We start from the raw sequence: 23099 nt of genomic DNA, 5'->3' as shown, positions 1-23099 counted from the left end.
CAGGCTGCTGTTGCTGACGTGTGCTTCAGTGGCTCTGTGATTCCCCCACACAATGATCTGGATGGGAAAGAACCCAGTGGGGTGAATTGTGATGGGCTGTTGTAAAACACTGTGATCCAAAAGGAACCAATTTGACACTGATGCTGTCGGGAAATTGACATGAAGGACAGAGGCAACCTGGGTTCTTGTCTCATGCAAAAGAATTTTCTTGCAGACAATTCAGTGAGCAAAAATAGATTAAAGATAGAAACTTCCTGCCACAGAGAGCAGGAGAGGTACTCCCAGAGGGGGAAACCCCAGAACATGGTAGAAATAGTGTTACAGTGGAACTGACCAGAATAAAAACTAATAAACAGTAAGAGGGCAGGGCCGAAACTGTTCAGAAGGCCAGAGTTGTAATCCTGGCTGGCTTGCACTTGGTAAAACAAAAAGCTTTCAAAACTGTGCGATTGGTAACTTCTTTCCACTCCTTGCTACTCTCATGTTAAAACTAGAAACCAGCAGTGGGGTTGGCATGCCGTCTTGCGAGAAGTAGCTTTGGGGATAAACTATCATCTTGTACACTTGTTAAAAAACAAAAAAAAACCACTCCCAGATCCAGCCAGCTTCAGGTCACCTGGCCCGGGTCCTGGGACCTGCCTGCAAGGGGGTTGCCAGGTTCGTGAGCCCCAGGAATGGGCAACCCAGCAAGTCTTGGGTTGCCTGGCCTGAGTCCTGGGGTCCACCAGCAAAGGGGTGCCAGCTTCGTGAGCCCTGGGGACAGGGAATTTCGTAGGGCTTGGGTCACCTGGCCTGGGTCCTTGGCCCACCAGTGAAGTGGGTACCAGGTTTGTGAGCCCGGGGAATGGTGCATCCAGTGCGGCTTGGGTAGCCTGACCCGTATCTGTTGACCTACCTGCGAGTTTAAAAAGGTGGAGCAGTGGACACAAACCCTGACGCACATAGAGAATATAGCAGCCCATTTGCACCACAGCAGATGAAAGAGAACAGAGCAAATTGAACAACAACCCTAGCAAACGATGACAGCAAAAATTTGGGTGAATGGAGACTTGAGGTCAGCCAATGGTCATTGGGAGGGCTGCCTCACCCTTGGATCGCTGGTTGGACAGCATTTCAGAACTGACCAAACCACATGTTCAGAACCCTTGGAACATGCACCACATTGGGGCCCTGGGTGGATATCAGGTGGCGGTTGCCCATCCCTGGGTGCTGGAACATTTGGGAAGCTGGGTGTGGCTTCCCTCTTTATCTTTTCCCTTTCCCCAGAATCGAGCAGAAATAGAAAATTTGCAAACAGTGATTTGACCCCCTTTGCCCTAACCTCGATCCTTCCCAGCCTGACCAAACATGTAATCATCATCAAAAATTAAAATTAAAAAACAGAATTATGAGATATGTGGCCATTCTGCCTATTAGTTTAAGGCCTTGCACTAGCATTTTGCAAGATTATTTAGTGCCGTTTTGTAAATGTATGATATTAGGAATTCTACGAGTCCAGCAATCCCACAAAACCCAAGTCTTTCTTAAAACCAACTTCATTTTTTCTGTAACTTAAAAAAAAAAACGTTTTACTATACTTGAGAGACTGAGAGACATGGGATGGGAGAGAAAGAGAAATAGAGAGAGAGACAAAGAGACAGAGAATGAATGTCTCCCATTTGTTGGTTGATTGCACAATTGCTTGGGGCATTCAGGGCGATATCAAGCCAAAGCTGGGGGTTGGGAATTCACGTCCAGGCCTGTCACGTGAGAGCAGGGACCCAATTACTTGAGCTATCAACCTGCTGCTTCCCCAGGAGGCATGTTAGCAAGAAACTGGAGTCAGGAACTAGAGCAGAGAATCCAACCCAGGTATTCTGAGTTGAGACGCAGACAAACTGCTGCATTAAACACACACACACCGTTATCTTGACGTTAATATGATCTTGGTCATGAAGTGCTTTAGTAGCAGCGTATAGAAGTAACATAGAAGAGCAGTTCCACTTGTAGAATTTCAAAATGCAATTTGCTTCCTTACCTCTCTGTGCCCGAATTAGCTCATCTTCAAAGCTGAGGGAAGGAGTATCCTTTTGATTGATGTATTGTGATTTTTAGTTGAGGAATAATTTCAGAGTATTTACGAAGACATTTGATGCAATGAATGAGTATTAACTCTTCAGTGTATAACTTAATTCCTCAGAGGTTTTCTTATATTTTGTTGGGGAGGTCACAGGAGTTTTCTGAGCCTTAGGCTTTCTTTAATGTCCCCTAGCACTTTGAAAACAGACACTATCATGATGAAATATTTTGAATACTAATAGGCATGATTTAATCATTGGCAGATGCGTCTATGCCCCAGGTGATTTGAGAACATCCCCTTGTTCATAGAGGAATGTGGACTAGGTGACCTGTCCTTCAATAGCTCATCTGGTCCGTAAGAGGCACTGGAGTCCAGTGCTAGCCTAGGTTGCTGTCATTGTATATAGCTTATGCACTCTGTCATCTTTTTATGGAAAAAAAAAAATTTAATTCTCCATGAATCAACTAATCTAATTCTAAAAGTCCTTAGTTGGGGACCATAGCACAGTAATCCTCCAACTATGGTGCCGGCATCCCGTATGGGTTCTAGTTTAAGTCCTGACTACTCCAATTCTGATCTAGCTCTCTGCTTGTGGCCTGGGAAAGCAGCAGAGGATGGCCCAAGTCTTTGGGCCCTTATACCCATGGGGGAGACTGAAAGAAGCTCCTGAAATCTAGCTTTGGACCAGCTCAACTCTGGCCATCGGGGCCATATGGGGCGTGAACCAGAAGAGCGCGTTCTCTCTCTGTTTCTCTCTCTCTCTGGACCGTGCAACCTGGACCCTGCCGGACCCCCTGCTTCTGGGGCCCTTGGACCCAGCATCCACCATGCAGGCAGGCCTAAGGACCCAGGCCAGGTGACCCAGCCCTACTGAATCACCCTCCCCAACCCAAGGGCTCACAGATCTGGTACCCACTGTATAGGTGGGCCTAGAGACCCAGGCCAGGCAACCAGGGCCCCCATGGACCCCCCCACCCCTGGGACTCACAGACCTGGCACACATTGCACAGGCAGGCCCAGGGATCAGGGCTAGGCGACATGGACCCTGCTGGACCCCCTGCCCCCAGGGATTAGAGACCCAGCATGCACTGCACTGGCAGACCCAAGGACGTAGGCTCTGCCAGATCCCTCACCCCTGGAGTCACAGACCTGGCACCCACCTCACCCAGACTGGTATGGCTCGCTTCACCTTGGCATCTTCAATGTGGACAGACTGCTGTTGTGGCCTGACTTGCCCCCCCTTCAACACATCCTGGTTCTCAGATCTGCCAATGGATTTTATGAACTGGCCCAACCTAGCCTGCCCCCTGACCTGACCCACATGTGTGCCAGCAGATACTATAACCTGGCCTGGTCTGGGCTATTCCTTGTGGTTCTTGCACTCATCTGCAGAGACTGCGTCCTGACAAAGGAGTTTTCCAAGCTCCTCTATCCAGTCTCCTCTGAGTTTCAGATCTCACCCACACAGGTGGGTCCTGGGCCGAAGTTGACTTAGTCCACCTCTTGTCCTGGCAGAAACAGTGTCCTTACCCAACTGGTCCACACGCATTCTGGTTTTTACTGTTGAGTGCTACAGTGCAGTTGTACATGGTCCACACCCAGACATAGCTCTCACATGTTTCAGTGGGTACTGAGACCTAGCCCATCCCATTCTACCCTCCCTGGCTCTCATGAGTACCAGTAGGTACTGGAGTCTATGCCAGTCTGGTGCTCCCCAGACTCAGTCCACTCCCATGCCGAGGGAAACTGCAGCCATGTCCAGCCTAGACCACTGCCCCCATTCCAATCCTTGTACTCACCAGTGGGAACTCCACCCAATCAGGGCATCCCGTTAGCTCTCCAACTAGGCCTGTTCCCAGCCACAGATCTTGTGTGTGCCAGCAGACTTTGCAGTTCCACAGGGGTGGGACTCTGACTGGTGGGTACTGTGATCTAGCCCTGCCAGGTAGGCCCCCAGGTCTAGCTCTAGTGTGCATCAGTGGGTGGTGTTTGGTGCTAGCTACCCCATCTCGGGTGTCTCATGTATGCTGGTGCTTTGGTCTGACCTTAGAGTTTCTCTCATTCCTCTGTCCAAACCACTTGATCTGAGCCTCTCCTTTACTGGTAATTACAGTGGCCTTAAAATAATATTCCAACATACTTATTAAAGCAAAAACTCAAGTAAGAAAATTTCTCACCTGGTCCAAGCTCCCAGGGCAAGCTGCCGCCATCTAGCTGAAGCCTGTGCTGGACTCCCCTTCCCAGGGTTCGAGCTGCTCAGTTGGCCTCGCTGCACATGTGTGCCAAGAAGGGCCTAGTACTCCACACAAGCCTCTGCTGAGTTCCCCTTGCCTGGGGCTGAGCTCTCTCTCTCTCTTTTCCACTCTTTGTGATCCTGCCTTTCAGTTAAAAATCAATACTTTTATTTTTTTAAAAAAAAAGAATGTCCCTAGTAGTCATTTCAATTCCAAGGCATGTATAAAGAAAGGGACTTAGGGATAACTTGTTTGTTTAAAGGCTAAATAGGGACTGGAAATGTTAATATTTCCTTACCAACAATGACTATTCAACAAATGGTATTAAATTACTATTATCCTTAAATAAAGCCTGCCAAATAAATAAAGCTACCAGAAGAAGCAGTCATTCTCCGATGTGCTAATCTTGCAAACTGCAAGTTACAAGCTAATCTGCATGCGTCCATTCATGACTTTGGTATTCAATCAATCATTAGTAAAAGGCAAGAATCTATGGACTGTGACAAATCTGAAAATAAAAACTAAGCCACTACAGGCCTGTGCTGTTACAGAAAGATGGGAAATGAATCCAAAGAACTGAATATCGCTTCTCCAATCTCAATGTGCTCGTGAGTCCCCTGCAGCCTTGTTAAAATGCAGAGTCTAGATTCTGCCTCCTCACCAGTCTCTGAGGGAAGCTGATGTTGCTGGGTGTAGAATTGAGCTAGAAAATGGAGACATGTCATCCTGCAGGATTCTTGGAGGAGGTAACATTTGGGCTGAAATGACGTCAACAGAAATAATGTGGAGACTTAATAGACACCATTATTTTATTCACTTATCAGACATTTCCTGAGCACTCATCTTTTAAGCACCAAAAAATTATAATGTATAATTTGTTAAAATATTTTTTTTTATTTATTTGAAAGGTTGCCATAACTGAGATAGAAGAAGAGACAGAGCTTTTTTCTTGCACTGGTTCAGTCCCCAGATTGCCTGCTACAGAGGGTCAAAGCCAGAAGTGCTGAAATCTGCCCTGGGACCAAAGCACTGAGTTCCCTTCTACTGCCCCCCCGCCCCCCCGACACACATTAGCAAGGAGCTGGGCTAGAACACTCAGCACTCAAACTGGAGCTCCCCTGTAGGATGCCAGTGTTACAGTCAGCAGCTTACCCCACCGTGCCACATTACTGGCCCTTTGTTCTCATATGTCTGAAGAACCCTGGATCCAAGGGCCTAAACGTTTCCCTCATTTATTCATTAAAATATCCAGAGTGAATCTTGTGTTTCAGTCAAAACATACTTATTAAAGCAAAAACTCAAGTAAGAAGATTATATTGAACATAAACTCTTCATAGCAAGGCATTTTATTTGCCGCCAACATGGTTTTATTGTGTTAACTGTCATTTTATTGTCAAAGGCTGACAATTTTTTTTTAATTTTTATTTTTCATGATACAGCTTTTTAGGCTCAGGAATTTCTTTCTTCTCTCCCATCCACCTCCCCCCTCACTGTTTCCCTCATATTATTACAGTAGCATAGTTCTTCAACAACAGTCACAAGTACATCAGTGTTCCATTAAAGTGTGTCCTGGCACTGTAGGTATAAACAATGGTTAGAAAGTCCAGTATCATTATTGCTTATTTTCTCCAGTAGATTTTTAAAATCCTGTTTTCCAATAGGCCATTGTGGTACAACAGGTAAGGCCATCACTTAAGACTCTACATCCCATGTCAGAGCGCCAGGATCCAGTCCTGCTCTGCCTTTGCTTCTAGTCCACATTCCTGCTCAGGCACTTGGAAGAAACACATGGTGACATATGGGTAGTGCTGCCACCCATATCAGAAATGGAGGTCCTGGATCCTGGCTGTTGCAGACATTTGAGGATTGAACCAATGGAAAGAGGTTTCTCTCCCTCCCTCCCTCCCTCCCTCCCTCCCTCCTCTTCCTCCCTCCCTGCCCTCCCTCCCTCCCATCCTCTCCCCCTTTCTCCCCCTCTCTTTCTCTGACACTTTCCCTAAATGATTAGCAATGTTTGTGATCCAAGCTGTATATTCCTTGTCCTGTCACATAGTCATTCTGGCTACTTTGGATTTCCATTAGCAGACATCCGTGAGGACTTTTGTGAAAGAGACACAGCACCAACTGTTCAGATGTGAGCAATGGGTATCTAGGATAGTGCTTTCCAAACTTGTCCTTCACACAGCATCCCTTTAATTTTTGTTGTTTTTCATTCTTCCATCAAAGTGTTACAGAAAGACTGATATGCAGGCAAAGCCTCTTGAAATGTTGTTCAGTTGAGAAAAACCTGAAATACATTAATCAGTGGTGTACCCTACTCTTGTTTTCTGTCCCTCCCCATGCCATTCTCTGCAAAGCACTTTGACCAAAGCCTCAGGAGATCATAGATGCTCAGTTTAAAAGCCAGTTGTCTAGGGGGAATATTGACTGCTCTAAAGATGTGCCTCACAACTAACATAGCATATATTTAAGTATATTTATGCAGATTACCTGCATGCAAAGAGAGGAGATAAAAGAACTGAAATGAATGATCGAAGTCAACTCAAATGAGAAAGATTTATCTTCCAAAAGATGAAGACAGATGAAAACTAGATGATGTTGCATTCTTTTTACACCCTCATTAAGTTACTACCTTGAGAACTCTTGAAAGCCACTCTGGTGTTTATTGATCAAGAGCCTATTTAAATTCCATCTATTGACTTTGTAGCCTCAATGGAAGGTCATTGAAGATTGCTTGTATGTCCTCTTAACATTGTGTTTCTTTTGTAGAGTATTTGAGAGGGGCTAGGTAAGAACACTAATTTTTTTTTCAGTGTAACAGCTACATATCCATTGTTCATTGATTGAGTTGATAGCCTTTCTCACTTATATTTCCCTTGTATTTCCTCCATAACCTGGAAGAAGGGCCGGGTCCTGGGAGGTAAATGCCTAGGGCGGAGAATCCTGGATTTCAAGAGAAAGGCTCGAATCTCTTTCAGCGTCTGCCCAGCAGCACAGCCCAGCCAGAGTCTAGTCTCAGCTGAACTGCTCTTTGATCAGAAAATAACCAGACAAGAAAAACGTAAATAGTAAAAGGCGAAGTTAAATGCCAGTCTTCAGGGGGTAGGGAAGCGACCATGGTATATAAACCCATTGCACAGTCTGCTGCACTGGGAGAAAGCCATTTTCCTTATTAGTAACACCTTCCCCGATGTCTTACCATTTTCATGTTGAGTCATTTAGAAAAACATGAAGCTGTTTATTTGCTGTTTCCTCCCCTGGATGTAACCCCCAAGCAAAACATGGCCCCAGCAACCATGGACTTTTCCCTATCATTGGGGACCCAAGGGACTTTGGCTCAATCAAAAGGAGCAGCATGGCAGGTTGCCCTGGTGCTGGGAGAAAGAGAAAGGTTGCAAAGCCACAGACAATCAATCTTAATTGACTCTGCAATTCCCAGACTCTACATTTGTCATGTACAGTTTACACCAAATACAGTGGAGGGAAAGAGATCAAAATGCAAAGACAGGAAGAAAAAAATTGTTCCCAAGGAAACCACGTTAAATCTGGACATTTGCCCTCGTATTTAATGGAATCACTGGAAGTAGTCAGGTCCTCCAATGATCTGGAGATTGCATTGTGGAGTTTCTGGGCACACCATCTCAAATCTGAATCCCTGCACCCTCCAGGACTCCAGTTAAAAACGCTTCATTACCCCCAAACTAAGGATGCCATTATTTAAATGAAACCTTCCTTAATAATGACAAACAAAAATCAACCTTTTCACCCTGACCTCTTGCCTTACCTGCAGAGAATGAGCCAAACTGAGTAGTGATGTTGCTTTATGCCTTTGCTGGGATTTCCTCAGAATCTGCCTGGGAGGCAGGATTTCAAATACAAAGAATGTACTTAAGAGGTGGTCCCAGGAAGCACTGACAGCGCAGTATAAGGTGGGAATGAGCAACCGAAGGCAGCCCGTCTGGATAGTGTCATTCACCAGTTATCCATTTCAGTGCCAATGGCTTGGTCCTGAGGCCAACAATGTATTTGTACGTAGAGCTGACACATTCCCACATTTCCCAACTACAGTTATTATTGAGCATTCTCCTAGACGATACTTATCTTCAGCTCTTCCAGCCCACTAGACGTAAACTAAGCCTTTAGGCAAAGACATGACTATGGAAGTCCAGCCCAATCATGTCTCCTAGCATCTCCAACGTCTCTTGTAGAATCATTACCAACAAAGTGATAATCACCTCAGCCAGTAGTATAAAAAGGAATTTTCTAACCAGTTTCACAGCTTGTACCAGAATATTTAACAAGTCAAGGGAAAAGTCTTCCAAGGTGTTTAATGTTCTTTGCACCTTTTTTTTTTAATTATTCAAACTCAAACATGATACAAGTGTAAAGACATTTTATTCCAACATGTGGTGTGCAAATAACTTCAAAAAACATTAGAAAGTAGAACAAAATGAAGATGCAATTTTCACTCTCAAATCTGCACTTCTTAAGATGATATTAAAAATAAATAGAATATAAGATAAAATTGATACATCTCCATTCATTCATCCAGCAAATAGCTGGTGGTGTCTCTCATGTGCTAGTGAGAATTGAAAGAAAAAGGAAGTTCTAATTGTTGAGTTTCTGGGAAGTTTCGGTAATAGTTGCTTGTTTTTTGCCTACTAATTATCTAATATAAACTCTGTACTACTTAGGTGCTATGCGTCCATATTATTAGCCTCATTTTGCAATGAGAAATTGACTGCAGATGGCCAACTGAACTTTGTTCAGTAGGAGCAGTATGCTTTTGGAGGAGTTAGTGAGACGCGAGCCTGAAAGGAAAGGACAATATTTGTGACCTGAATAATGGAAGCCTTGATGCCATCTCATTCATCTGTGTATTTAGTCCAGACATATTTGTCCAAGTCTCACTGCCTATACTAGCCCTTGAGCTGGACAATGAAACAATGCTGCCCGGCTCTCCACTTGGCAGGGTCCATAGAGGGAAGAAGGGTGTGCTGAAATTTATAATAAGCAAAATGAGGGACTCATTAGGATCAGATACTGTTTCAGAGGCTGAGATAGAACATGTTTTAGGTAGTCCATCAGAAGACAATATAAAGTTCCTATTCCAGATCTGCCTTTGTCATAAATAGGGGCAAAGATGAAAACAGCGTGAAGTTCGTGGTCCTGACCTTTAGAAACCCAGTGTTGATTGTGAACAAGGAGCACAGCATTCTGGTTAAGGACCTAGAACATCGGCTCCTCTTACACATGGTGATCAGGAACCATTGTGGCAGATCTGCTCTAGAGCATTGTCAAAGTCCACTGATAAAACCTAATAGAACTTGTTTTTCATCTCATGACAACCATAAACGGTAGATAAGGGCAAGTGTTTGATACAGCAAAGGTGCCACACCCCAGATGGATGTGTCTGGGTTCAGATCCCAGCTCTGCCTTGGAGTCCAGCTTCCTATTACTGAACATCCGGAAAACCAGAAAGCAATGGCCCAAGTTCTTGGATTCCTGTCACCCATGTGACAGACCCAAAGTGAGTTTAGCTCTTAGCTTCAGCCTGACTCAGCTGGAGCCGTTGTAGGAATTTGAGTTCTATCAGCTGATGGAAAAATATCCCCATGTCATAACATTTTTGTAAAATAATGAAGCCCCAGCATGGTAGCCTAATGGCTAAAGTCCTTGCCTTGCATGCGCCATGATGCCATATGAATGTCAGTTTGTATTCCAGTTGCTCCACTTCCCATCCAGCTTCCTGCCTGGGGCCTAGGAAAGCAGTGGAGGATGGCCCAAAGCATTGGGACCCTGTATCCACACAGGAGGAAGAAGCTCCTGGCTCCTGGGTTCAGATCAACTCAGCTCCTCGTGTTATGTCTCTCCTTCTCTCTGTAAATCTGACTCTCCAATAAAAATATATATCTTTTTTAAAAAAATAACAAAATGTCAGCCAGTGCTTAGATAAATCTAGACTCCACATACAAAGGTAGTATTGTAGATTTTGCCTTTATCTTTGTCCAGTTGAAAGGGCTAATAATTTCTCCCAGATCACAGTTTATCTGTCTTATTAAATCATAAAACTTTGTTCTACCTACTAAACAGAAGAGTAAGAAGAAAATGAACTCCAAAATGTGACAATATTTTGGAGGAAAAAAGGGAAAGTGTTAAATCAAAGTAGGTGCTATTAAGAACTTTCACACAAAATGACATCAACAAGTACAACTTAATACCAGATGGGAGAAGTGGCTAGCATAGAGAAAGCTGTGACAGATCGGGCAGGAAGATGTGCACAGGTTGCAGAGCAGACCCTAGAGGTGCAGGAGATGTTATCACATCACAGCTTCCCCGTCGGTTTGCACGAAGTTATTGAAATAAAGCAGATTTTGTCATCAACACGGAATAAGAACGTGTGACACTTTTCAACCCGAGATAAAATAATCACAAGAAGATACTGTGCCTAGTCCCTTTTCCATGACTGAAACAAAACGCTCAAAGCTTGATGATCTTATACAGAAAAGTCGTTTGTTTTGGCTCGCAGTTTTGGAAGGTCAAGGTCAGCGATCCGCACCTTGTCTGATTACGGAGGCACAGTGTATCACTTGGGAGGAGATGGGAGCCCGCGTGTGCACCTGTGCAGTTCAACTGGCCTCTCTTACAGATCTCCTTGCAGTCTCTGTCCTAATGGCCTCATCTAATCATAGCTACCCTCACAGCCTCACCTCCACACACTATAGACAGGTTGGTTTCTCTGAAAGTTTAACACATGTAAGTTTTTAAACCCATTCAAACTATTTTCAAACCATCACACATGTATAATTCATAGTGAAATGATCCCAGGGTTGAAAACAAGGTGATAAGGAAACCAGAGAAGTTCACTCATGACACAAAAGCACAGAGTTTGTTGGCATAGATGATAAGAAAGTGTGTGCCGGCACAGAGATAATTGAAAAGGGAACATTTAGTGGATTGTTTCTGGAAGCAGGCAAATAGATTTTGGTGAGCCATGAGATGCTGACACCATCTGCACTTACTTCCTCTGAGCTGGTCTAGCAGAATCCACAGGAGTCACTGCACCCAGAATAAACATGAGCCCTCGTGAGCGTCTCCATGTTGTGTTTAGAAATGATTTAAGGAGGTGTTAAGCCATTGATCTGGTAGTGTTTCATGGTGCTCTGGTCTCATTATAAAATGAGGATTGGAAGGATGACGAGTTGATTTTCAACCAAGGGGTCCCAGTGACATCTAAGCATGAGTGCCAGATATATGTAATTGACATTTGGCTCAATCAAGCGAGACTGGTTCCCATGCTGGCTGGCAGGCACGTTGTCCAGTTTGCCCATCTTGACTGAGTGGTGATTCTATGTGGATTTATGGGCCATCTGTCTTCCCAGGCAAAATTTCACTGTATAGCAGGGCTTTGAAGATGTCATTTGCATGGATTTGGCTGTCTTTTTTCCCTCAGCTAACCTGCATGTTTTTTTTTTTTTTTACAAACCCATAAAACAAGGTCACCTCTTCAGTTTAGCATTATTCGTGTTGCTCACATTGGCAGAACAAGTTTCCTGTTGTATTTTGTTTTTCTTCCTAAAAGCTGGATTCATTGATTAGAGGAGAAAATTGCTAGAGGATATCTTTAAATGACTTGCAGAGATTAGAATGTAAATTAAGTCTGGAAAAGGATTTTGGACCTTGATAGGCAAATTCAAATCAAACCTAATCCCCAAGCTTCTGCCAGATGGGTCATTTGTCCGCCAGCACCCAGCTTGTTTTTTAGCAGAAAGATTAAAGTCACACGTTTTGGAGAGATAAGTAAGTCACTAGGAAAAACTCTTCCTGGGTCACATGCAGGACTATTTTTAGGACTAATGGAGAGTGGCCAGATTGAAGCCAACTGCCACGAAGGCAAGACGCACACCTTTTCATTATCTCTGTCCCCCTAGGAGAATTATGTGGGTGAGCATCCTCCCTGACGCCCACCACCAGCTATCTTCTTCTGAGGCAGTCTCCAGGTTCAGTGTTCATAGCGAATACCTGTATGGCCACAGTTACTTCCCTAAGCTCAAAGTGGGAACGGACAAGTATTTCTCACATAGCGTTTCAGTGCCTGTGCTCAGTAGCAGTAGCTCCTAATATCATCATCATTGTTGTGTCCCTTCTATCATTCGGCAGTGCATGACATCCTCCATGGCAATATTGTTTGGGATAAATGGTATACAACACAAGCCCTGACTGCCAGGCTCTAATCTGAATGCATTCCCTTAGGAGTTATGTCCCCTTGACCATGCTGCTTGGCTCAAGTTTCCCTCCTATGAAACAGGCGTAGGGGCTAAGGTTAGGCTATAGCAAACACAGAAGTGTGCTCATTCGAGTCCCAGCTGCTCTGCTTCCGATCCAACGTCCAGCCACATCCGGATAAAGCACCTGAGAAAGCAGAGGATGACTCACATACTTGGGACCCTGACACCCACGTGAAACCAGGATTCAATTCTTGGTTCCTGGCTGAGTCTGATCTTGACTTGGTTGTGTGCCAGTTGTGAGGTGAACTAATCAATGGAAAATACATCTCTCTCTCTGCCTATTAAATGAACAGATGAATGAAATAAAAGTCTTTTAAAAATAAGCATAAAAGTAGTGCGTGGCACTGTAAGGATATAATGGGTTAATATTTACATATAATAAGCAGGAGATAAACATGTGTTAAACAATATCCTGGAAGTAGAGGCCGCTGATGAAACTTATGAAAAAGGTTCTCTTTTTTATTCTGTGGATACTTACGCCATGGCATTTCCTTTCAAGTCAGATGCATTATTTTAAAAAAAGAGTGCCATGTGCGTAATCAGCTTGGCCAGCCACATTTCTTTTCACTGAACGTCCACAGCTTTCTTTCCTGCACCCCCGCTGCCTCACATTTGTTTTTAGGGGTTACTTAGGAGCAGTTGCTTGTCAGTTATTTGATGCCATAACGGGATCATTTCCTTCATAGCCGTCCCTGGTAAGAGGTGCATACCGAGAAAGGAAGAGGTCTGCATGGGGAAATTTCTAGATACCTTAGTAATGTGATATGAAACTCATTTAGAGATTAACTTTCCATAGTGCCCTGTACTATGGAAGAGGTTAACTTTCCCTCCCCTGTCTCAGGTTGCTTGAGGAGCGCCTGGTGCTAAGGATTCACCCCTTGGATTAGATGTTTTCATTAAAGGTATTATTGAAAGCCATGTTCATGAGCTGCTTCTGGGTAGAAGGTGAAGGCCTATGGACTTATTTCCAATATAGTATTTATTGTTAATTTAATAGGGCACTCTACCAGAGCTAAGCAAAGGTAAGAGGAGTCTGAACCAATCATGAAAAGAAATCAAGTAGGAATTTGACACACTGTTCCTAAGTTCTTGAAGGTCAAAGCTGTAGTGGACACATGCATGATTGCTTTCAACCCAGTGCAAATGAACTTGACTCTTAATAAAATTTGTTCATCAATGATTGCTTGCAAGGAACTCCCCAGCTCCAGGGTGAATCCACAGCATCTTGCTTTCCCTGAAGAGACTTAAACTGAAAGCATTTTCCCACATCTCAGGACTAGGAAGGTCAATCAAGAAAATTCTGTTGGAAACAGGTTTTTTAAAGTGAGTAAATACAGAGATCAGGACCCTAAAATTTGAAAGAACCATTTCAAGAAGTTCTGGAACATTTATCAGGTCTATTCCCCAGAACTGTCTGGGCAAAGATTCTCTTTATTTCTTTTTTTTTTTTTTTTTTTTTTTGCATTTTGTTTTTTTTTAATAGCTGAGTTGTCCCCCAACTTCTCTTTATTTCTTAATTCTCATCAAGATCAGTGGGATTGGCCCCAGGTCTACAGATGGCATCAAAGTAGCTCTACCCCAGTAAATATTCAAGGACATTTGTGTGCACTTTTAAGCACTGTGTGACTTCTAGCAACATGTCTTTGTGTCCACTCTAAGATCTTGAAGTAGAAGTTTAACTGTATCTGGAAGGCAGGATTTTTTTTTAATTAATTATTTTGCATTATGTTACAGTTTCATAGGCTCTGGGAATGGAAGGCAGGATTTTGAATGGATGTCTTCTAGCATTTTCAGGAGCCCATTTGTAGAGCCTCAGCAGTTGCCTGCCCTAGGGAAGGAGACAGCCAGAACAAGCAAGCAGTGCAGTGAATGGCCATGGCATTTGTGCAAAGCCCTGTGATAACTGCGAGTTTCTTCACAAAGATAGTGCCAAAGAATGACAACAGATGGAATTGGCCACAGAGAACCATCCATTTGTCATGATCATTCCCTCTTACGTCTCTTTGAAAATGATTCCTTCCCATTAAGGTCAGATCTTTTCTCTTGTGCAACACAGTCTCTATTTCATTAACCACCAGATCCCCTTTGGAAATGAATCACAGACCAGTGCTCTTTCCATTTCTTGAAGGATTTACATTGGCCCTTGCTTTGCATAGAAGTACTTCAATCTGTTTGTATACTTACAGGTGATATGTTTGTGACACATCTAACATAAAGCATATCCATCCTGTATTAAAATACATAAGAGACTTTAGTTTTAGCCTTCTTAGCTTACCTTATCCTTCTGCGCTTCCTTTCCCCCCCTGTTGGTTTTTCTCCATAAAATGGTAGTATTGCTTCGCACTGTGCTTTGATGCTGCATAATCTCATTCTATTAAGGGATAATTTGTCTTAATTAAGCTTGTGATTATCTGTAAGACTTCAGCCTCCGAATTCATAGGATTTTACAACTAGAGGAGACATAAGGGTGATTGTAGTTTATTTGTCTGTGGCCAAGGAATTTGTCCTTTGCCAGTTGTTGCTAGCAAGAGTGGAAGTTAATTTTTTTGTGCTGTTGCTAATACTACTTTAGGAAAGGCAGTGTGTTCTCCTACCTCAGTTTTCCAAGTGTTTCATTCTTCTGTGTTCCTCAGGGGTTATACACACTCACACACACCCCACTTTATGTAAAGCAATTTTATAAAGAGTGCAAGGTTAATTTAAAAATTGGTGCATTTAAGTTGATAGAACAAAAACATTCCAGATATAAAATCTATGGAAAGGAGAAAGTCCTCTGAGAGGCTGTTCTCTGTCCCCAAGAGTTTACTAGTCAGAACTGCTTTTCGAAACTAATTTATTATGCCAAAACATCTGCATGATCCTCCTGACCCCTTAACTGCAGATGAACTCCTGACCCCTCAGTTGATACATGAGTTGCAAGCTGACTGCACCGAAGTCTCACTTATTTGTTGATTTTCTTGGACTTTGAGGTATCTCTGCCTGGTCATTTGGTGCATCAGAACTCTTGAGCATTGGCCCCTTGGGTAGGAAAGTGAGGCTCGAATTCTGCAGCCACCTGCGCTCCCTCCCCGGCCCCCTCTTTGTGTCAGACAAAGTTTGGCAGTTTCCTTCCTTGAGGATTCGTTATCATGTGTTTCTCAATGACACACTAAGGGACCTAACTCGTCTTTCTAATGAATGGTTTTAATCTGTGCGAAAAGTGATGTTAAGATATTTAATTCCCTAAAGATAGCAAGGGTGGAGAAAAGAACTCAGAATATTGTGGCTTAAATGGCATGTAGAATATGGACTAACTTTGTATCTAATTTAACACTATTTATCAAAAAGCATTAATATGCACATATAATTATATCAATGTCTTACAGCCTCCCAAGTGCTTTATCATCTTGCTGATTTAATCACTTAATGAGTTACATAAAACTTTGACATCATCTTTGAAATGTTGCCAATGATATTGTGGCCTGAACTGTAGTGTATCCGCTAGAGCATGACAACTACATGACTCGTATGCCCTCGTGTTTCTGGCCTGCTCTTATGACAGGCCTAGAAGTTAATCACTAACATGGTGTGAGTCTCCCTCTGCTCCAGGGCCCCAAAAATCACTAACAATAAATTGGAAATTATCCTAAAATTTAAATGGATTTGTCATCCTTGCCCTTTTGATGTATGTTTTGCTTTAATTGTTTTCAAAAGTTTCTGATCAGAGAAAAGGGCACTTATTCCCGCAAGATAACGGTTCTAACCTTATAGCTTTAGGGTCAAGTCCTACATCATAAGGCTGCATGTTAAGCCACTCAGTATTTGATTGCTTTACTGTGATTTCCATGCCTTTAGAAGAAGCTTACATTGACTCTAATTATCACCAAACTGGCAACTAATTCACAGCTTCTCTGCCACCGTAGGCACATCCCTCTAGTGATTATCATACTGGATTATTTTTTCTGCTCTCTGAAAAACACGTGCGACAACGCCCTGCTTTCCTGAAGAGACTGAGTTGTGTGAAATTGCTGTTTTGTAGGATTCAAAGGCCCAATGTTAACAATCTCATATGACTCAATCTATCAAAAAGCAGGAATCAAACAAAGCCACCATGTCGATGTTCTTCCAGTTTTAGCCAATCCATGCAGTGCTAGAATCCCATGCTGTTGTCTATTCAAGTTATGGCTGCGCTGCTTCTGATCCAGTTTCCTGCTAATGCACCCGGGAAAGCAGCAGCAAATGGCCCATGTCTGGGCCCGTGTCACCCATGAGGAAGACCTAAAGAAGCCCCTGGTTCCCAGCTCCCAGCTCTGGCCTGGCCCGGCCCCTACTGTTATGACCATTTCAGGAGTGACCTAGCAGCTGGGTGGATCCCTTTGTCTCTCTCCCCTTCTCTCTTTCTGTAACTCTGTCTTTCACATAAATAAATCCAATCTTTTAAAAAATGTTTCCCATTTATATAACACATTCTTTCCTTATCATTCAAGAAGAAGTAATGCGCCAAATAGTTGGATTCCATGTTTTGTTTTAAAGATTTATTTTTTATTAGAAAGGCAGATTTACAGAGAGGAGATACAGAGAGGGAAAGATCTTTCTGGTGGTTCTCTCCCAAATTACTGGAGCTGAGTCGATCTGAAGCCAGGCACCAAGGTCGTCTTCTTGGTCTCCCACATGGGTGCAGGGTCCAAAGGCTTTAGATCATCCTCTACTGCTTTCCCAGGCCCCAAGCAGGGAGCTGGATGAGAAGTGGAGTGCTGGGACATGAGCTGGTACCCTTATGGGATGCCTGTGCATGCAAGGGGAGATTAGCCATTGAACCATCATGCCAGGCTCAGATACCATGTTTTAGCTGTATATGTAGTAACTGCATGGAAAAGTTGTAAAATAGGGGCTTGGCGCAATAGCCTAGCAGCTAAATCCTCAACTTGAATGTGACAGGATCCCATATGGGCACTGTTTTCTGTCCCGGCTGCTCCATTTCCAGTCTAGTTCCCTACCTGTGACCTGGGAGGGCAGTAGACGGTGACCCAAAGCTTTGGGACCCTGCACCCAGGTCGGAGACCTGGAGGAGGCTCTGGACTTCAGATCAGCTCAGCTCTGGCCGTTGCGGGCACTTGGAGGGTGGATGGAAGATCTTTCTGTTTATGTGCCTTTCCAATAAAAATAAATGAGCCCTTTAAAAAAAAATAAAAGTAGAAAAATAGAAACATTTACATATGTAATTTGTGACCCAACTGATGAACTTCAACTTTAGGATATTGGTTATATTTATTAAAAGCCTTAAAAATATGTTAGCATTCTAATCAGCAGTTACATCTCTAGAAATTCATCCTAAAGGAGTACTTAAGGGCATGTAAGATTGAACTATCTGAGTATTTAATGTAATATCATTTCTGTTAATGAAAAAAATTGAAACAATTTTCATGAGCAACAGTAGCATATCAGAGTCATTTTATGCTTTTATCCTATATGTTGATTCAAATATAAAGTATATTCTTTTAGTTACATGTCTTCCTAAAATCAATTTCCATATGAAAATCTTTATAACATTGTTCAGTTAAAGTGAACAAAGGTATTTCAGTTAAATAATTACATGTGCATGATTGAATTTTCATAGAATTAGACACGTCTTTTTTTTCTGAAAAAATACAGAATAAGATTCTAACACTAGCATTTTTAATGGGAGAGCAAATATATTCAAAAGAAAGGTTCCTACTTCCTCACTGCTTATTTTCTGATTTTCCTTTGATAAACATGCATTAGCTTTATATTAATACAAAGAAGAGAATTAAGAAGTGCTACCCTCCAGGCTTGGCTGGCGATGTTTTCACTGCCCACAAATATGCTGTTGTTTTGAGGTTTTAGTGGAGTTGAAAATACAAACCGTGGGTTGAGTCAAAATAGTTGACATATCTCTCTGTCTACTCCTTCTCGCCCTCATCCTCCCCCATTTCCCTCTTTCTCCTCTCTCACATTGGTAACGCTTACTACAATAACAAAGAAGAATTGCCTCAACCCGTGTGGCAAGTTGTCAAGTTGTTCATGGCAAATATGTATCATTTTTGACAACTGTGCCTCGACAAAGATAAAACAACATTCTTTTCTCAACATGTAGCGTTCATCACCTCTGAAAGGCTAAAACAATAGAAGATCTTCTACATAGAAACTGAGTAAGTCAGAGGTATTCCTAGTTCTTCCATTTGAAATAAAATTAAATAGTTCTGATAAACCTGCAGGTTTTTATGAATATTCAAATTTTATTATGAGAAAAGGCTCATTTGTAGGCATCTATAGTTTCTGTTCCATTAAAAAAAAGATAATGACTTGAAAATGCCTTCCTGGCATTCTAAATTGTAAAGCCACTTCAATATAGCTTTTTAGATTATAAAAGTAATATATAAGGTCACACAATAGCATGGTTTGCTTCAGGACGTCCTTTGATTTTCTTTTTCATTTCTTCAATAATACATTGGTTTCCGTTGAACTTACCTGGACAATAAGATGCTAGACTTTATGCTTGGTAAATGCTTGCAATGAAAGAATTTCAACTGAATTTGAACTGTGGTAATGCAACAAGGTGGAGGAATCCACCATGGGGGGAGGGTTTCGGAAGAGATGGGGGGAATCCCAGTGCCTGTGAAAAACTGTGTCACATAATATAATCAATAAAAAAATAATAATAATACATTGGTTTCTCAGTAGCATGTTATTTAACTTCATGTTGTAAATTTTCTATTTTTTCTTTATTGTTGATTTTGCTTTATGGCTTTTCATTTAAGGGGGTTTATAGTAACTGTATAATAGACTGTTCATATACAAGTGTGAAAATATAATGCAGTGTGCATCTCTATTTCCAAATCAAAGATGGATTCCCAGTGAAACTGTTGAATGTATCTTGATAACAGGATGCTGGACTCTCTGCCAGTGTCCATGCCTACAATGTCAGGATACACTTAAATAGCAGAATGCTGGACTTAGGACTGATTGTGAAGGACTATCTTGTTGTAATGACATGGAGGAAATTTGCGGGATTGGGATATGGGCAAGGAAGAAGAGAAATCCCAGAGCCTATGAAACTGTATCATGAAATAATAAAAACTAAATTAATTTTTAAAAATAATATATATTTATACTAGAAAGTTTGGAAAATTGCCCCAAATTCTATCACCCAAAGATTAGTACGGATGATATTTTGGTGCCTATCCGCAAAGCTAAGCTGAGTTTTAATATGACAGCTGGAGATTGAGTTTAGCTATTTAAATCCTGGGGGAAAAAACTCAGTGGCGATCAGATAACTGCATTTTTTCCTGTATCTGTGGCATCCTGAGATAACCATAGTATAGGCAGTGTGTTCCTACACTAGGAATCACCCACATTAACGTATAATTATTGTCACTGCCTTCTGCATTCTGAATTTTTCTGACCAAACCATCAAACAAAAATTATACCAACCTGGTGCCAACAGCCCACAAAAAGAATACATTCACAGGCTCCTCAAATCTTGTTTTCTCCAGGGCAGATATCTGTGGATGGATTTATGCGTTACCTGAGTGGAGAAGAAAATGGAGTTGTTTCACCTGAGAAACTGGATTTGAATGAAGACATGTCTCAACCCCTTTCTCATTACTTCATTAATTCCTCGCACAACACCTACCTCACAGGTATGAATTTCTAGTTCTTTGAGAGTTTCCCCACCTGCTCTCACCATCTGTCACACTCATTGAGCGGTAAAGGTGTACCTTCTCTGAGGGGGGCTCCCAGCATCAAACTCCCCACCAGTAAATGTGTCCACACCTGTTGAGAGCCCTCCTCATCTCCCACAAGCAGGTTTCCTAAAGCGTGTTTGTATCCAGTGCCCTCAGAGCAGTGGAAGTTTAGTATAGCTGAACTGATTCTTCAGTGAACTTCAAACAATGTACTACCCACCTGGTCCCCTAGGCTGTGTTTCACAAGGGGGTGCCTGACCCAATGAGTGTGAATTGTTTTTGCTCCAAATGGAACAGATCTTTAGAGAAAAACAAATTGAGCTTTCATTTCCAAGTATGAAAAAAAATGGGTTAGCTAATTAGATACTAAATGGAGCATTTTCATGGTTTTTAATACATATCTCTAAATAGAAAATTATTAAAATACAGAAATGTACATATTACTTCACCATAATTGAGAATTAACTTTATAATAAACCATATTTTCATGATCAAAATACGTTGATTCCAGAATAGTTTCTGAATAGCAGGGTTCTTTTTAAAGATTCATTTATTTATTTGAATGAGTGAAAAAGCAACAGAAAAGAACCTTCCACCTGCTGATGATCACATAGCCATGCCTTGGCAGGATTAAGCCAGGAGGCAGGAACCCCAGTCAGGTCTCCCACAGGGGTGGCAGGAACCCAAGGACAAGGGCCATTGCTTTCTGCTTTCAGGCACATTAAGAAAAAGTTAGAATGGAGCTGCAGAATAGCCCTGACTCAGGAACCCAGGACTCCAGTATAGAAAACAGGTGTGCCAAACAGTGGCTTACCCCTGTATGGCTTCAGAACCTTTGTAGGAAAGGCATTGCTGTATATCACACTCTCCTGCTGCACCCAGTGCATCCTGCAGACATCCGACGTGGCCAAACCACAAGGCACGGAGTCCGAAAGCTGCGCAGGGACTGTCTGGCAGAGATGTTCTATGGTGTTGGGGCTGGTTTGGCTGTCCTTGCAGCTCATTATTGAAGGAGGTGTGGACCCTATGTCTTATAAACCCCCAATGGCATACGTGGAAAGACCACGGAGATAGACCACTGGATAGCCAGAGAGGTGGCCAGGGTATGTCACAAGGCTGGCTGTTCCCTTAGAATTCCTTGAAGAGATCCCTTCTTTCCGCACCCAAACACAAGCTGTGCTGATGCTGAGCCCAGCAGGAGCCAGCAATAGAAGTGAATCTCTGATGGAGAGAGCAGCAGAGCTCCCGGGGAGACAGAATGAGCTGCCACTGGATAATCCCTTATAAATCAAGACCCTGTAGTCAGTGCCAGGTGTTCTGAGTCCTACAGCTGTTTGAATTGCAATTTCAGGAAAATCGCAAGACTACCAAGCCATCTTGTTACTTGTTTTGACTGCTTGTCTGCTAAGAAAGATTCTTGTCACAAAGAGATTTGTCATCTTCATCTTTATTCTAGTAATTTGCTGTTGAAGAGTGAGTTATTTTAAGATTTAGTTGCATAAAACCACCACCATTTTAATTAATTAATTTATTAAGGATCTATTTTATTATTTGAAAGGCAAAGATAGAGACTTCCATCCACTGGGCCACTCTCCACAAGTGTTTTCAGATTTAGAGTGATGTAAGATAATAGATCTGTATGTCAGAGTATCAAATTTTCAGTCCTGCTGTAAAACCAGGGCAGGTTCCTTAATTTTAACAAAAGAGTGTCAATTTAGGCCACTTGGATTCTGTTCCTCTGGACAAGTATGAACATTTTTCAGCTCCCAACCAACTTCACAAGCCTTTGTAAAGCATCTTTTTCCATCTTAGGGGTTTTTAATTTGACTTAATACCATTGACCTACTTAGCAGTCTACAAAAGCCCATGGACCCATCTCAAACTGTGAAATATATAAAACAAAGTGCCCGGGATTAAAGAGGAAACAAATGCCACTGAAATATGTTTAGCAAAAATTGTTAAAGAATAAAGAATATGAAAAACTGAAATAATAATATATTTTATAACATATTTTAAATGAGTATAAGCAATATGTTGTGATACTTGCAACAGTTGGAATATGATGTAAAATTATCTGTGATCGACAGGGGACGAAAGTCACAGATCAGGCAATATGACTGTGGCTCGTGACCTATATTCACAACTGAAGAGAATGTTAAAGATGTAAACTTTTTTCTAATCCAAGTTCAAGGAATCTGTGGAAAATCAAGCAGAGTCACAACCTTGTAGTTGAGATGATCTACAGTGCAACTTTTAAACCCTGGGGTCATGTTCGGCACAGTGGTTACATGTCATCTTGGGAGTGTCCTGCTATGGACGCCCTCATCCATGTGGGAGTGACTCAGGTCATGTCCTGGCTGTACCTGGATACCAGCTTCCTGAAAGTAGACCCTCTCGGATGCAGCAGCGGGGGATGGCCCAAATTTTTGGATTCCTGGAAGAGCAAGATTGAATTCCAGCTCTTGGCTTCAGCTTGACTCAGCTCTAACAGTTCTAGGCATTTAGAGAGTAGAGGGCAGATATCGGTCTTTCTCCCTGCTTCTCCTTATCAATAAATGAGCATTTATAAATACTAAGATTTTAGCGTATTGACAGAGTCTTACATTTATTGTATACCTAGGACAAGATTCATGGAAATACTTATGTTCAGTTGAATTTGGAATATTGTGCATGGTCTTATCTACCCGATGGTCTCAATACTCAGTAATGTTACTCCCATCCGATTAAGTCCAAAGATGCCTTTAACTGATTCTTGACACTCTAATGTATTTGCCCTGTACTAAGGCAGCATTATCAAAATGATTGAATGGCAAGATGAAGCAGATATTCATTC

At 42.3% G+C, this 23099-nt stretch overlaps 1 protein-coding gene across 2 annotated transcripts in view; it reads left to right on the top strand.

Moving 5' to 3' along the window:
- The window catches only part of PLCB1 (phospholipase C beta 1), a 616791-nt gene that overhangs the window by 446370 nt on the left and 147322 nt on the right, over positions 1-23099 (top strand). For both annotated transcript variants that reach the window (XM_004593350.2, XM_004593351.2), the window contains exon 10: positions 20075-20221. In XM_004593350.2, the coding sequence (XP_004593407.2) occupies positions 20075-20221 (147 nt within the window). The remainder of the gene's footprint in view (positions 1-20074; positions 20222-23099) is intronic.

Source organism: Ochotona princeps, chromosome 22, assembly GCF_030435755.1.
Source record: "Ochotona princeps isolate mOchPri1 chromosome 22, mOchPri1.hap1, whole genome shotgun sequence".
Classification (NCBI taxonomy): Eukaryota; Metazoa; Chordata; class Mammalia; order Lagomorpha; family Ochotonidae; genus Ochotona; species Ochotona princeps.
This window is presented reverse-complemented; position numbering and strand designations above follow the sequence as displayed.